This window comes from Coregonus clupeaformis, unplaced genomic scaffold (assembly GCF_020615455.1).
Source record: "Coregonus clupeaformis isolate EN_2021a unplaced genomic scaffold, ASM2061545v1 scaf1499, whole genome shotgun sequence".
Classification (NCBI taxonomy): Eukaryota; Metazoa; Chordata; class Actinopteri; order Salmoniformes; family Salmonidae; genus Coregonus; species Coregonus clupeaformis.
The window spans coordinates 60,001-76,461 of record NW_025534953.1 but is presented as its reverse complement, the minus strand read 5'-3'; the positions used below and the strand labels follow the sequence as shown (position 1 = coordinate 76,461).

At 45.1% G+C, this 16,461-nt stretch overlaps 1 protein-coding gene across 1 annotated transcript in view; it reads left to right on the top strand.

Moving 5' to 3' along the window:
• The window catches only part of LOC121566247 (ankyrin-2-like), a 73,622-nt gene that overhangs the window by 55,484 nt on the left and 1,677 nt on the right, over positions 1–16,461 (top strand). The window contains exons 19-21 of the mRNA XM_045218321.1: positions 5,727–7,973; positions 11,510–11,593; positions 13,922–14,095. Coding sequence (XP_045074256.1) covers positions 5,727–7,973; positions 11,510–11,593; positions 13,922–14,095 — 2,505 coding nt within the window. The remainder of the gene's footprint in view (positions 1–5,726; positions 7,974–11,509; positions 11,594–13,921; positions 14,096–16,461) is intronic.

Here is a 16,461-nt window from a genome sequence, read left to right as displayed (position 1 = left end):
GTGATAGGTCTCAATCACCTCTGTCAGTAATGTCAGACATTGAATACTGTGGATCATATCTCAATGAACTGATTCCTGAACATAGACCAGATTCTCCTGATTCCTTTTTGGCTGATAGTGAATTCAAAGAATCAATTGAACAATTTTTTATGAAGCTCAGACCCCTGTCACCAAAATCAGTAACTTCAGAAGATGATTATACCTTCCTTGACCTCTTGTTTTCAGAGTCTAGACCATATTCTCCTGAATCTGTAACATCGCTTGATGAGGATAGGCCTCTCTCTCCTGACTCTCCAATTCCCCAGTCCTTACATCAATGTTGTGATTATTACTTGGTATTCCCTGGTGATAGGTCTTCATCACCTGAATCAGTAACTTCAGATATTGAGTACTCAGAACTTTGCCTCAAGGAACTATTTGGTGAGGACAGACCAGATTCTCCTGATTCCTTTATGTCCGAGGGTGAGTTTAAGACAGTTGAAAAAGGTGTCATGAATTACAGATCTCTTTCACCAGAATCAATAACTTCAGAAGATGACCATACATTCCTTGAGCTCTTGTTTGCAGAGTCTAGACCATCGTCACCGGAATCTGTAACATTGTTTGATAAGTATAGACCCCTTTCTCCTGACTCTCCAATTCCCCAGTTCTTACATCAATATTGTGATTATTATTTGGTTTTCCCTGCTGATAGGTCTTCATCACCTGAATCAGTAACATCAGATATTGAATTCTCTGAGTTCTGTCTCGATGAATTGTTTGCTGAGGGCAGAGCAGATTCTCCTGATTCCTTTAATTCAGAAGGTGAATATGAACAGGTCGATGAGACACTGACCAAATCCAGTCCTCTATCAGCAGAATCGTCAAAAACAGAAGACGAGTACGCTCATTCCTTCATTCAGTACTGGCTTTCCGAGTTACAGCCATCCTCTGTAGACCCAATGACATCAATAGATGAGTTAGATGCTGCAGAAACAAGCTCATCCACAGAAATGGATGATTCTGAATCGCAGCCTATTTATGAATTCTCTGGTAGAAAAACATCAACTCTAGAATATAGACTTGTTTATAAGGCAGTTCCTTCCACGCTAATGGCCCATACATTAGATCCAGCATACAAAGGTGAAACCTATTTCACTATGACAGGTGTTTTTGAATATGCAGGAGAAAGACTTGTTAGAAAAGTCCTGGATCAACCGCAGCAATCTGGTGAAGACTTGAGGCCAGTTAGTGTTGAAGAACCAGCCTCACCTTGTCATTCTGCTACTCCAGAAGATGAGGAGACTGTACTAAAGGGATCCTTACTAACAGTCCCTCATGTCACTGACCAGACAGTCACAGAAACTTTGCAGGAACCTCATTTGCCAATATCCCAGCCAGTAGAGACAGAAATCAGAACCCCTTCCCCCGTCTTAGCTGAATGGGAGTTCATCCAGTTGTCGTACCTTCCTGAGTACAGACCTCTTTCTCCTGAGTCACTCGGTTCAGACAGGGATGGAATCCTTTTATATCTTAACCACTTATTTACTGACATGAGGCCATCTTCACCTGAATCTGTTGCATCATTTGATGAGTACAGGCCTCTCTCTCCTGACTCTCCAGTTCCCCACTTCATGCCTCAATGTTGCAATTATTATTTGGCTCCCACTGGTGATCGATCTTCGTCACCTCAATCAGTAACTTCAGGTATTGAATTCTCTGAGTTCTGTCTTGAGGAATTGTTTGCTGAAGAAAGAGCAGATTCACCCGAGTCATTAATATCAGAAGATGGAACGAGATTAGTAGATGAGTCAGACAAAGATATGAGCCAAGACCCGGATTCAACATCAGAAGAGAGCCTGTCATTTTTAGAGGACTGGTTTTCAGAATTAGATCTAAGACCATCCTCCCCTGAATCTGTTGCATCACAAGAGGAGTACAGGCCCCTCTCTCCTGACTCACCTGTCCCCCAATATGGACCTGGTTTGTCTGTTTTTACCGTGTCAGCGGGACAGAGGTGTTCGACACCTGAATCTGTGATATCAGACTGGGATGAGTTTGGTCTGGAGGACTTGCTCTGTGAGACCAGAGCCTTTTCTCCTGACTCCATCCGTTCCGACACAGATACTGTTTTAACTCAGGGTGACGGTCAACATTATCCTCCAACAGACCAGGTTTCCACTGAACATGAACCTGAAATGAGAGTTGAAAGAGCACGCTTAAAACAACCCCCGGAATTAACATGGGCCCCTTTTAGGTTAGTTTCCCCAGTAGTTTACCAAACCCACCGAGCAGTAGAAGTGTTTTTTTGTAGGGCCTCCTCCCCAGACAGCCACAGAGAACCTGTAGATGATGTAGATTTAGATCGATTAGATGATGTAGAGACTCACAGACCTCACCAAGCGTCCTCTCAGTCGAGTCACATGCCATCTGACGAACAAAATCTGGGGTCTCCTGTTGCTGCTGTCGGGCTGGAGGAGGCGGTTCACCACCAAAGACCTCAAGCAAGTCGTAAGTCAATCCAAAGAAAAGAACACAGTAATGTCCCTACGTTGAAAGGAAGTGAAGTGCAACCCGAGATAGAGGAGACAAGCAAGCACCTGAAAAGAAAGGCGATGAGAAAAGAGGACAGCAGAGTTTCTGCGGCGTCGGTAAGACCACACGCGTTCTCCATCAGCAGGGGAATGCAGTGACGCTTTCTAAAAAAACAATAAGGCTGGAAGTGCGTAGTGCGTAGTTCGCATGCGTCGTGTAGAGACCCTAGGGTCTCAAGCTTTCACTAATGTGTTTTGACGCATAGCCGCAGAAGCTTGACACTCCTGCTGAGGCATGTTTGCGTCAGCAATGCAGGAAGTGTCTCAGAAAGGGCAACTAATGAACGGTGGTGAGACACGTTTTAGTCTCAACACCGTGTACTTTTCTTTCTGTCACATGGTGTGTGTCCTCAAGATTAAAGTAGCTGACTAGATAGAGGTTATGGGACAAATTCCCAAATGTAACTTTATTCCCTCTGTAGTGCACTACTTTTGACCAGAGATGTGCAGGCCCTGGTTAAAAGCCGTGCATTGCCAAGGGAATAGGGTGCCATTTGGGACATACCCTCAGAGATGGACTGGGACTCTGCATGATGGTGCATTTCTTCACACAGAAAAAAACGACAGAAGTCATGTCTTACATTGAAAGATTGCCTTGGAGCTTAGCAGGGTTGACAGTTGATTGCCTTGGAGCTTAGTAGGGTTGACAGTTGATTGCCTTGGAGCTTAGTAGGGTTGACAGTTGATTGCCTTGGGGCTTAGTAGGGTTGACAGCTGATTTCTTGGAGCTTAGCAGGGTTGACAGCTGATTGCCTTGGAGCTTAGTAGGGTTGACAGTTGATTGCCTTGGAGCTTAGTAAGGTTGACAGTTGATTGCCTTGGAGCTTAGTAGGGTTGACAGCTGATTGCCTTGGAGCTTAGTAGGGTTGACAGCAGATTGCCTTGGAGCTTAGTAGGGTTGACAGTTAATTGCCTTGGAGCTTAGTAGGGTTGACAGTTGATTGCCTTGGGGCTTAGTAGGGTTGACAGCTGATTTCTTGGAGCTTAGTAGGGTTGACAGCTGATTGCCTTGGAGCTTAGTAGGGTTGACAGTTGATTGCCTTGGAGCTTAGTAAGGTTGACAGTTGATTTCCTTGGAGCTTAGTAGGGTTGACAGTTGATTACCTTGGAGCTTAGTAGGGTTGACAGCTGATTGCCTTGGAGCTTAGTAGGGTTGACAGTTGATTGCCTTGGAGCTTCGTAAGGTTGACAGTTGATTGCCTTGGAATTTAGTGGGGTTGACAGTTGATTGCCTTGGAGCTACGTAGGGTTGACAGTTGATTGCCTTGGAGCTTAGTAGGGTTGACAGCTGATTGCCTTGGAGCTTAGTAGGGTTGACCGTTGATTGCCTTGGAGCTTAGTAAGGTTGACAGTTGATTGCCTTGGAGTTTAGTGGGGTTGACAGTTGATTGCCTTGGAGCTTAGTAAGGTTGACAGTTGATTGCCTTGGAGCTTAGTAGGGTTGACAGTTGATTGTCTTGGAGCTTAGTAGGGTTGACAGCTGATTGCCTTGGAGCTTAGTAGGGTTAACAGTAGATTGCCTTGGAGCTTAGTAGGGTTGACAGATGATTGCCTTGGAGCTTAGTAGGGTTGACAGTTGATTGCCTTGGAGCTTAGTAGGGTTGACAGTTGTTGCCTTGGAGCTTAGTAGGGTTGACAGTTGATTGCCTTGGAGCTTAATTGGGTTGACAGTTAATTGCCTTGGAGCTTAGTAGGGTTGACAGTTGTTTGCCTTGGAGCTTAGTAGGGTTGACAGTTGATTGCCTTGGAGCTTAGTAAGGTTGACAGTTGATTGCCTTGGAGCTTAGTAGGGTTGACAGTTGATTGCCTTGGAGCTTAGTAGGGTTGACAGCTGATTGCCTTGGAGCTTAGTAGGGTTAACAGTTTATTTGCCTTGGAGCTTAGTAGGGTTGACAGTTGATTGCCTTGGAGCTTAGTAGGGTTGACAGTTGATTGCCTTGGAGCTTAGTAGGGTTGACAGTTGATTGCCTTGGAGCTACGTAGGGTTGACAGTTGATCACCTTGGAGCTTAGTAGGGTTGACAGCTGATTGCCTTGGAGCTTAATAGGGTTAACAGTAGATTGCCTTGGAGCTTAGTAGGGTTGACAGATGATTGCCTTGGAGCTTAGTAGGGTTGACAGTTGATTGCCTTGGAGCTTAGTAGGGTTGACAGTTGTTGCCTTGGAGCTTAGTAGGGTTGACAGTTGATTGCCTTGGAGCTTAATTGGGTTGACAGTTAATTGCCTTGGAGCTTAGTAGGGTTGACAGTTGTTTGCCTTGGAGCTTAGTAGGGTTGACAGTTGATTGCCTTGGAGCTTAGTAAGGTTGACAGTTGATTGCCTTGGAGCTTAGTAGGGTTGACAGTTGATTGCCTTGGAGCTTAGTAGGGTTGACAGCTGATTGCCTTGGAGCTTAGTAGGGTTAACAGTTTATTTGCCTTGGAGCTTAGTAGGGTTGACAGTTGATTGCCTTGGAGCTTAGTAGGGTTGACAGTTGATTGCCTTGGAGCTTAGTAGGGTTGACAGTTGATTGCCTTGGAGCTACGTAGGGTTGACAGTTGATCGCCTTGGAGCTTAGTAGGGTTGACAGTTGATTGCCTTGACTGTGTATTTCCTACTGTGGTATTACTGCATTTCAGAGAATGTTGTCTTAGAGAGAAGGCTTTAGGAGAATTTCTATAAGAAATGTACCCATCGCATTTTGATATAAGGAGTTATATGTGTCTTAATCAAATGAGTACTTCTGAACTGCTTCTATGCTTTGTACTACTATTAGAAGTAGGGTGTGACAATACTATAGGTTTATTGGTTTGGCTCATATTTTTTGGTAATTTCATTAATTAATTCGAATGTTCATTTGAAATACATTGTCATGATGTATGGGACCATGTTGCTGCATGCACTGTATTGCTCCTTTGTCCATACTATAGTTTCCTCAACAATATTAATCATTAATCATTGAGGTTGATAAATTCCAGTAACTTTCCCCAAAATTCCCAGGTTTTTCCAGAAATCGTGGTTGGAGGATTCTTGGATGATTCTTGGAATTCTTCCAACCCGGGATTTCTAGAACATCTGGGAATTTTGGGAAAGTTACCGGAATTTTGCAACCCCTAACTTCGTCACAAACTCCATTTTATAATTTGTTTTTCCCATTCCATCATTCCCCATCCAGGTTTCAGCAGGATCCTCCATGGAGAATCTTTCAGAACCCAAACATGTATCAGAGCTGGACCAACCGTATACTAATAGACCTATCTCAAACAAAACACTCATGTCCGAAACCCAATCTGGGACACAAGATCTCCAGATTCCGAATGCCTTTGAATTCAGTCCGTTATCCCCTGAAATGACAATGCCCACTGAGAAGATGAGGGTATTGCCAGAAAGTGCAGAAAAACCATTGAAACTGAACAAGGAGTCCTCTTCTTCTGAAACTAGTCCAGTGTCACCAGACATTCTCAGCCACACCTCAGAAGACAGCCAAGGTGACGAAGCAGGATCGTCAGCGAGCAATCCACGAGCACCCCCGGAGTCAGGGGCACACGCCCAGCTTGATCAGCTGCTGTCGGAATTGGAAGACATCAAACCGGAACTCCGACCAGAAACTCCGGAACCACTGGACTCACCTCTTTCGAAATCCAGCAAAGGGGGTCCTGTAGATCGACAACCTTATGTTGAGTTTGAGGAACTCTTGCCTGAATCAGACGGAAATCCCACTGAGGGTGAGGAAGAGATCTCATCCCCTGTTCAGATCACAGGAGAGCCAGCTGAAATAAGTGCAGCGGCCTCGGTGCTGACCCATCGCTCCCTGTCCCATGAAACTGATCCAGAGGTATTTGGAGTGACCGTAGATCTAGTCAAGACCTTCCCAGAGCCTGACCAAGTTACAGCTGATCCGGTTCAGTTGAGCCACTTGGAGTCCCTGCAAACACACAGAGCAGAAGAATCGGACCTCACTGGTTCCATGCCTCTGGTTAGCCCCGCTGCCGCTATCGAATCCGTCGGAACATCGGAATCTCCAGAACCATGCCATAAAGTTCTAGAACTGTCATCAGAATCAATCGTTCCAACTCAAGAGTTCCGATCACCGGAACCATGCCATAAAGTTCTAGAACTGTCATCAGAATCAATCGTTCCAACTCAAGAGTTCCGATCACTGGAACATGATGAAGCTGCATATGACAGCAGATCATCAGTTGTTTTTACCAAACCTTCAACTGTAGAAGAACATCAAATCAGTCCCCCACAGCAGGACCAGGAGACAGTTGATGAAGAATATTCAAACCTCAAGCAGGTGTCTGACAAACAGAAAACCTTTGAGGAAAGTCAAATTCATGAATCAGTTGATGAAGAATATGCCAACTTCAAAGAAACATCAAGCATTCAAGCTGCAGTCGAAAAGGCATCCATTGAACAAAGCAACGTATTGTGCGAATCTGGAGGATTAACCACTGAGCCAAGCCAATTGGTAGATGAACCATGCATGAGCAATACCCCAGAAGTTGTGTCACATTTAAGGGATCGCACTCCTCCTGAAACCCTTGAATACGATGAGCGGTCGCCCCAGTCGCTCTCTGACGTGACCCCACAGACTCCAGAGACTGTCACCGCCTCTGCGCACTTCAGCTTCGACGAGTTGAGCCCCTACCAGAGTCCTAGGTACCTCAACATGCTCTCTGAAGACCTCGAGACAAATACAAGTGAGCAACCATCAGAGGATCCAGTCACCCCTGTAGAGGAAGAGTCCAGTCCTCCAGTCACCCCTGTTGAGGTAAAGTCCCCTGTCTCCCAGCCCGGTCCAGTAGGACCCAGGGCAGAGATGGTGTCAGCCCAACCTGGTCCAGTAGAACCCAGGGCAGAGATGGTGTCAGCCCAACCTGGTCCAGTAGAACCCAGGGCAGAGATGGTGTCAGCCCAACCTGGTCCAGTAGAACCCAGGGCAGAGATGGTGTCAGCCCAACCCGGTCCAGAGGTTGCAGCATCAGCCCACGATGAAGAAATCTTCATGGAGTTCATCCTCCCTCCTAAGTATACTGAGACATCCTCCTCCTCTAGCCACAAACCCAAGCCTCCAACCTACACAGAAGTAATTAGAGGCAGCACCACCATGCACTTATACGAAGACTCTGACCCGGAGACTTACTTTGACTGCAAACAGGGCGTCTCAGACTTCTCAGAGACGGAACCTGACGAACTGAAGAAGGGGGAAAGGTCAGGGGTCGGCCGAACCCGAGGACAAGCGTCCCATTCAGGAGCCCCAGGGAGAAAGTACCAGAAGCCGACGGCGCTTCCGGGATGCTCCGATGACATTAAGGAAGAGAGTGAAGAGCTGGCTCACTCTCCTGTCTCAGCCTTTTACCAGGCTCCTCAGGAGCTTCCTCCTCGCAGAGCAGCAGATGATGATGACTCCCTGGACAGGGTGAGATGACTGTTGAGAAAATCCTCCCGCCATTCTTACCCAGCTCTGCTCTAACCCCTATCTCCTGCTGCGCTGCTCTAACCCTATCTCCTGCTCTAACCCTATCTCCTGCTCAAACCCTATCTCCTGCTCTAACCCGTGATGATGTCTTCTGGGTAGCTGTTTTACATCAAGTTACTGTAACGTCGACACAGGGAGTCAGGAAGCAGGTGCAGTTAGTGAGTTTAATAATAATGAACGTAGACTGATACAAAACAAGCTAAACATCTGACAAGGAAAAATAACCAATACTGCCTGAAGAGTGATGCTAGGGAGTGCTAGATAAAGGGGGAGTAATCAGGGTAGTGATGGGGCGCAGGTGTTCGTAATGAGGGTTGCCAGGTGTGCGTAATGATGGGTTGCCAGGACCGGTGGTTAGTAGACCGGCGACGTCGAGCGCCGGAGAGGGGGAGTGGGAGTAGATGTGACAGTTACATTGTGTTGTTCTTGTTGCCCTGAAGAGGCACAGTGATGTCCAAACAGTGGTGGTTTACCCAATAAATGACTGGGAGCTTTATGTAGAGAGTGTTCTACTGTCTTTATGTAGAGAGTGTTCTGCTGTCTTTATATAGAGAGTGTTCTGCTGTCTTTATATAGAGAGTGTTCTACTGTCTTTATGTAGAGAGTGTTCTACTGTCTTTATGTAGAGAGTGTTCTGCTGTCTTTATATAGAGAGTGTTCTACTGTCTTTATATAGAGAGTGTTCTACTGTCTTTATATAGAGAGTGTTCTGCTGTCTTTATGTAGAGAGTGTTCTACTGTCTTTATGTAGAGAGTGTTCTGCTGTCTTTATGTAGAGAGTGTTCTGCTGTCTTTATATAGAGAGTGTTCTGCTGTCTTTATGTATAGAGTGTTCTACTGTCTTTATGTAGAGAGTGTTCTACTGTCTTTATGTAGAGAGTGTTCTACTGTCTTTATATAGAGAGTGTTCTGCTGTCTTTATGTAGAGAGTGTTCTGCTGTCTTTATATAGAGAGTGTTCTACTGTCTTTATATAGAGAGTGTTCTACTGTCTTTATATAGAGAGTGTTCTACTGTCTTTATATAGAGAGTGTTCTACTGTCTTTATATAGAGAGTGTTCTGCTGTCTTTATATAGAGAGTGTTCTGCTGTCTTTATGTAGAGAGTGTTCTGCTGTCTTTATATAGAGTGTTCTGCTGTCTTTATGTAGAGAGTGTTCTACTGTCTTTATATAGAGAGTGTTCTACTGTCTTTATATAGAGAGTGTTCTGCTGTCTTTATATAGAGAGTGTTCTGCTGTCTTTATATAGAGAGTGTTCTGCTGTCTTTATATAGAGAGTGTTCTACTGTCTTTATATAGAGAGTGTTCTACTTTTGTTTTTATATAGAGAGTGTTCTACTGTCTTTATATAGAGAGTGTTCTACTGTCTTTATATAGAGAGTGTTCTACTGTCTTTATATAGAGAGTGTTCTACTGTCTTTATATAGAGAGTGTTCTGCTGTCTTTATATAGAGAGTGTTCTGCTGTCTTTATGTAGAGAGTGTTCTGCTGTCTTTATATAGAGTGTTCTGCTGTCTTTATGTAGAGAGTGTTCTACTGTCTTTATATAGAGAGTGTTCTACTGTCTTTATATAGAGAGTGTTCTGCTGTCTTTATGTAGAGAGTGTTCTACTGTCTTTATATAGAGAGTGTTCTGCTGTCTTTATATAGAGAGTGTTCTACTGTCTTTATATAGAGAGTGTTCTGCTGTATTTATATAGAGAGTGTTCTGCTGTCTTTATATAGAGAGTGTTCTACTGTCTTTATATAGAGAGTGTTCTACTGTCTTTATATAGAGAGTGTTCTACTGTCTTTATATAGAGAGTGTTCTGCTGTCTTTATATAGAGAGTGTTCTGCTGTCTTTATATAGAGAGTGTTCTACTGTCTTTATGTAGAGAGTGTTATGCTGTCTTTATATAGAGAGTGTTCTACTGTCTTTATATAGAGAGTGTTCTGCTGTCTTTATGTAGAGAGTGTTCTGCTGTCTTTATGTAGAGAGTGTTCTGCTGTCTTTATATAGAGTGTTCTGCTGTCTTTATGTAGAGAGTGTTCTACTGTCTTTATATAGAGAGTGTTCTACTGTCTTTATATAGAGAGTGTTCTACTGTCTTTATTTATTTTTAGAGCCTATAGTTCTGGTTGCCTTTCCATCTGCTTCACTTACCCTCTGCTTCACATCTTGATGCCTACAGTTCTGGTTGCCTTTCCATCTGCTTCACTTACCTTCTGCTTCACATCTTGATGCTTTCCTCGTATTTTATCAATTTGTGCTTTCAAAATCAAAATCCAATCAAAATCTAGTTTTCTAACTATGTTGGTTTGCGTGATATGGAGTGGTATGAAGCTCCAGGTTTCAGCACGTTTTGTTCTACCTTCTAGTTTAAAAAATAAATAAAATAAATAAATAAAAAACATTCAAAGCTTCCTTCAACCACTTCATTGAAATAAAGGAAACTAAGGAAGGCACTACCTTGACATCATCAACACTTCCCTCTTGCTTTGCTCACCAACAAAACTAAATGTCTGCATCCCAAATACACACCCTATTCCCCATATAGTGCACTAATTCTGACCAGGGCCCAAAGAGACAATGGAAAATAGGGACCTCAAAAGTAGTGCACTATATAGGGAATAGGGTGCGATTTTCAGACCCATCCAATGGCATGTCATGACCCACAATGCACCTGTGCTGCCCGAACCAGGAGGTAGCTGTGGAGGTGGGTGAGATGAGTTCTGATGAGGAGGAGTTTCTGGCTACCAGAGTAATACGGAGGAGGGTTGTCTACCAGGTGCCTAACCCCACAGAGAGGAAGCCCTCCTGGGGGACTTGTGGTCCGGCTTGGTGCCTCAGCATGTAGTGATGTGTCCCCAATCGGGGTCTCAGTGTGGTTTGAGGAGAACGCTTTCAACTTATTTTGTGATTGTTTAACAAACAGCATGATGAGTTTTCCTCTTTTTTGTTGTTGTTGTGATGAATGGGAGACCTCTGTCTGATCCAGTGTTTTTTTAGTCCAGTATGCAATGTGTGTATTTTGTACTGACTGACAAGAATTCTTATATCTGACCCAATGATGTGTGTATTTTGTGTATTTTTTACTTTTCACACTTGAGTCGTTACCTACTTGTCTATAACAATATATTTGTCTCGTTTTGCTGTGTTGGGTTCCTGTGTTGGGTTCCTGTGTTGGGATGCTGTGTTGGGTTCCTGTGTTGGGTTCATGTGTTGGGATGCTGTGTTGGGATGCTGTGTCGGGATGCTGTGTTGAGATGCTGTGTTGGGATGCTGTGTTGGGATGCTGTGTTGAGATGCTGTGTTGGGTTGGGTTGCTGTGTTGAAACGAAAAAAAAAAATCTCATTTTCATTTTCCCTTGCAAAACATAAAAAAAAAAAAAAAACGTTTTCCAGTTGTGTGCCCTCATGAAAACGACGGCGCCATCCTGTGGTGAATCCGTGTAACGACAGGTGCTGACTGCGTGTGTCTGTCTCCCTCTACAGGCGGATGAGATGACTGACATCCCCCCTCAGACTGTGACAGAGGAGCAGTACACAGATGAACATGGACACACAGTGTTCAGAAAGGTAATCATACATGGACATTAAGAAAAATGTCTGGTTCTGTCATTCATTCATTACATCAGTGTTTCCCAATCCTGGTCCTAGGTAGTGGTGTAAAGTATATAATCAGTGGTGTAAAGTATATCATCAGTGGTGTAAAGTATATAATCAGTGGTGTAAAGTATATCATCAGTGGTGTAAAGTATATAATCAGTGGTGTAAAGTATATAATCAGTGGTGTAAAGTATATAATCAGTTGTGTAAAGTATATAATCAGTGGTGTAAAGTATATCATCAGTGGTGTAAAGTATATAATCAGTGGTGTAAAGTATATAATCAGTGGTGTAAAGTATATCATCAGTGGTGTAAAGTATATAATCAGTGGTGTAAAGTATATAATCAGTGGTGTAAAGTATATCATCAGTGGTGTAAAGTATATCATCAGTGGTGTAAAGTACTCAAGTAAAAAATACTTTAAAGTACTACTTAAGACGTTTTTATGGGGGTGTCTGTACTTTACCGTGGGGGCGCAAGACCGGACAGGAAGACGACGTCAGAAGATGACTCCACCCAGTCATGTCGAGTATAGTGAAAAAAGCCTGGCACGACGTAACGGACCCCTCCTAGGGACGTCATGGAAGAGCACTAGTAAGCCAGTGACTCAGACCCCTATAATAGGATCAGAGGCAGAGAATCCCACTGGAGAGAGGGGAGCCGGCCAGGCAGAGACAGCAAGGGCGGTTCATCACTCCAGTGCCTTGCCATTCACCTAGACTCAGTGGTGTAAAGTACTTAAGTAAAAATACTTTAAAGTACTACTTAAGTAGTTTTTTGGGGGGTATCTGTACTTTACTTGACTATTTATATTTTTGACAACTTTTACTTTTACTTTACTACATTCCTAAAGAAAATAATGTACTTTTTACTCCAAAAAAGTACTGGTTCCATTTAGAATGCTGAGCAGGACAGGGAAACGGTCCAATTCACGCACTGATCAAGAGAACATCCCTGGTCATCCCTACTGCCTCTCATCTGGTGGACTCACTAAACACATGCTTCGTTTGTAAATGATGTCTGAGTGTTGGAGTGTGCCCCTGGCTATCTGTAGATTTAAAAAAACAAGAAAATTGTGCCGTCTGGTTTGCTGAAAATAAGTTATTATTTATTTATACTTTTACATTTACTTTTACTTTTGATACTTAAGTATATTTAAAACCAAATACTTTTAGACTTTTACTCAAGTAGTATTTTACTGGATGACTTTCACTTTTACTTGAGTCATTTTCTATTAAAGGTATCTTTACTTTTCTCTCAAGTATGACAGTTGGGTACTTTTTCCACCACTAGTCCTGGGGACCCAAAGAGGTGCTCCGTGAGGTTTTTTGCCCACACCTGATCACACACTCCTCAAGCCTTTGATTCGTAGAACCGGGTATGTTATAATAATAATAATAATATGCCATTTAGCAGACGCTTTTATCCAAAGCGACTTACAGTCGTGCGTGCATACATTTTTGTGTATGGGTGGTCCCGGGGATCGAACCCACTACCTTGGCGTTACAAGCGCCGTGCTCTACCAGCTGAGCTACAGAGGACCACCATGTTAGTTCTAGAACGCACCCCCTTTAGGTCCCCAGTGTAGGGAAACACTGCATTACACCACGGCCCCTTTTGTGGTTGTCAGAAAGGCAAAAAAAAAAAAAAAAACGGTTCTCTTCCTCAATAGTGTGCAGTGAGCTCATAGTACAGGAAAGGCTGAAATTAGTATGACATCCTGGCAGTTAAAAGATAACTACATTTAGAGAAATGTCTATTGTCTCTTACCCCAAAAGCCTACGAAATAGTATGATCATTTGGTTATAGCCAGTGTGTCTGCATGTGTGTGTGTGTGTCTGTGTGTACCTGTGTCTATCTGTATGTATGTGTGTCTGTGTGTACCTGTGTCTATCTGCATGTGTGTGTGTCTGTGTGTACCTGTGTCTATCTGGATGTATGTATGTGTGTCTGTGTGTACCTGTGTCTATCTGGATGTGTGTGTGTCTGTGTGTACCTGTGTCTATCTGGATGTATGTGTGTCTGTGTGTACCTGTGTCTATCTGGATGTGTGTGTGTCTGTGTGTACCTGTGTCTATCTGCATGTGTGTGTGTCTGTGTGTACCTGTGTCTATCTGGATGTGTGTGTGTCTGTGTGTACCTGTGTCTATCTGGATGTGTGTGTGTCGATGTGTACCTGTGTCTAGCCACTTACAGTAGTGTGGGTATACATTTTAGTATGTGTGGGATTGAGCCACACAAGATCAATTACATGTTGTATTCTATGTTATTGCAATCCTTCCTTCCTGTCCCCTCCAGGTGATGCTTTCTGAGCGTGAGTCTGACCCAGTGTGGGGGGAGGAGTCAGCTGAAGGTCGCGAAGTCAGCCGTGTGGAGCGGAACACGGCGGTGGAGGGGCAGTGGACCGAGACGCACCACAGTGACCCCGCCCTGACCTCTGATCTCCCCACGGCCCGGGACGACTTCACACAGGTCAGCCTCTAACCAGCCAATCAGAATAGCCGTAGTAGTGTTTGTTATACACAACAAACCAATCAGAATCACTGTTGCTGTGGCAGTTATACACCACAACCAATCAGAAACTCGGAATGGGCGCGAGTACTCAATTCAAGGTTTGTATTCATTTACTTATCATCTAATTCAAGTACTCGAAATTTACAAAATAATGTAACTATTTACCTTATAAGCACTGATACTGCTTCATTACGAGATGCCATTTTCTCCTCAGTATCACGACACCATTTTCTCCTCAGTATCATGACACCATTTTCTCCTCAGTATCACGACACCATTTTCTCCTCAGTATCATGACACCATTTTCTCCTCAGTATCACGACACCATTTTCTCCTCAATATCATGACACCATTTTCTCCTCAGTATCATGACACCATTTTCTCCTCAATATCATGACACCATTTTCTCCTCAGTATCATGCCACCATTTTCTCCTTAATATCAGAAAGACTCCTCTCTTCCCTCCATCTCTCTCCTATTCCTTAGACTCTGAGTTAGAAATGCTGGGTATTAGACGGGTTGGGAACGGACCCCCATCACCTTCACCATTAGACGGGTTGGGAACGGACCCCCATCACCTTCTCTTCCCTCCATCTCTCCCTCCATCTCTTCCCTCCATCTCTTCCCTCCATCTCTTCCCTCCATCTCTCCCTCCATCTCTCCCTCCATCTCTCCCTCCATCTCTTCCCTCCATCTCTTCCCTCCATCTCTCCCTCCATCTCTCCCTCCGTCTCTCCCTCCATCTCTTCCTCCATCTCTCCCCTCCATCTCTTCCCTCATCTCTCCCTCCATCTCTCCCTCCATCTCTCCCTCCGTCTCTCCCTCCATCTCTCCCTCCATCTCTCCCTCCATCTCTTCCCTCCATCTCTCCCTCCATCTCTCCCTCCATCTCTCCCTCCATCTCTTCCCTCCATCTCTCCCTCCGTCTCTCCCTCCATCTCTTCCCTCCATCTCTCCCTCCATCTCTCCCTCCATCTCTTCCCTCCATCTCTTCCCTCCATCTCTCCCCCCTCTCCTCCATCTCTCCCTCCATCTCTCCCTCCATCTCTCTCCCTCCCATCTCTCCCCTCCATCTCTCCCCTCCATCTCTTCCCTCCATCTCTCCCTCCATCTCTCCTTCCCTCCATCTCTCCCTCCATCTCTCCCTCCGTCTCTCCCTCCATCTCTTCCCTCCATCTCTCCCTCCATCTCTCCCTCCATCTCTTCCCTCCATCTCTTCCCTCCATCTCTCCCTCCATCTCTTCCCTCCATCTCTCCCCTCCATCTCTCCCTCCATCTCTCCCTCCATCTCTTCCCTCCATCTCTCCCTCCGTCTCTCCCTCCATCTCTTCCCTCCATCTCTCCCTCCATCTCTCCCTCCATCTCTTCCCTCCATCTCTTCCCTCCATCTCTCCCTCCATCTCTTCCCTCCATCTCTCCCTCCATCTCTCCCTCCATCTCTCCATCCATCTCTCCCTCCATCTCTCCCTCCATCTCTTCCCTCCATCTCTCCCTCCATCTCTCCCTCCATCTCTCCCTCCGTCTCTCCCTCCATCTCTCCCTCCATCTCTCCCTCCATCTCTTCCCTCCATCTCTTCCCTCCATCTCTCCCTCCGTCTCTCCCTTCATCTCTCCCTCCATCTCTTCCCTCCATCTCTCCCTCCATCTCTCCCTCCATCTCTTCCCTCCATCTCTTCCCTCCATCTCTTCCCTCCATCTCTCCCTCCATCTCTTCCCTCCATCTCCTCCTCCATCTCTCCCTCCATCTCTCCCTCCATCTCTTCCCTCCATCTCTTCCCTCCATCTCTCCCTCCATCTCTCCCTCCATCTCTTCCCCTCCATCTCTCCCTCCATCTCTTCCCTCCATCTCTTCCCTCCATCTCTTCCCTCCATCTCTCCCTCCATCTCTCCCTCCATCTCTCCCTCCATCTCTTCCCTCCATCTCTCCCTCCATCTCTCCCTCCATCTCTTCCCTCCATCTCTCCCTCCGTCTCTCTCAGGCTCTGGGGTACATAGGGGGCTTTAGCAGAGCAGATCTCCCTCTAGTGGAGGAGAGAGAGACGGTCAAGGATCACGGATCTGTCATCAGGAAGTGTGTGTGTGTGTGCGTGTGTATGTGTGTGTGTGTTTGTGTGTGTGCGTGTTCATGTTGCGTGTGTGTGTGTGCGCGCGTCTTTGTGTTTTTGTTTCAAGTGTGTGTGTGCATGCGTGCGTGGGTGTTTTTGTTGTAAGTGTATGTTTGTGTGTGTCTGTGAGTGTGAGTGAGTGTTGACTAACAAAGGAGAATCTCCAGTCAATGTGGTGTGAAAGGACCATGGAGGTGAAGTTACTGATGATGACCAGTA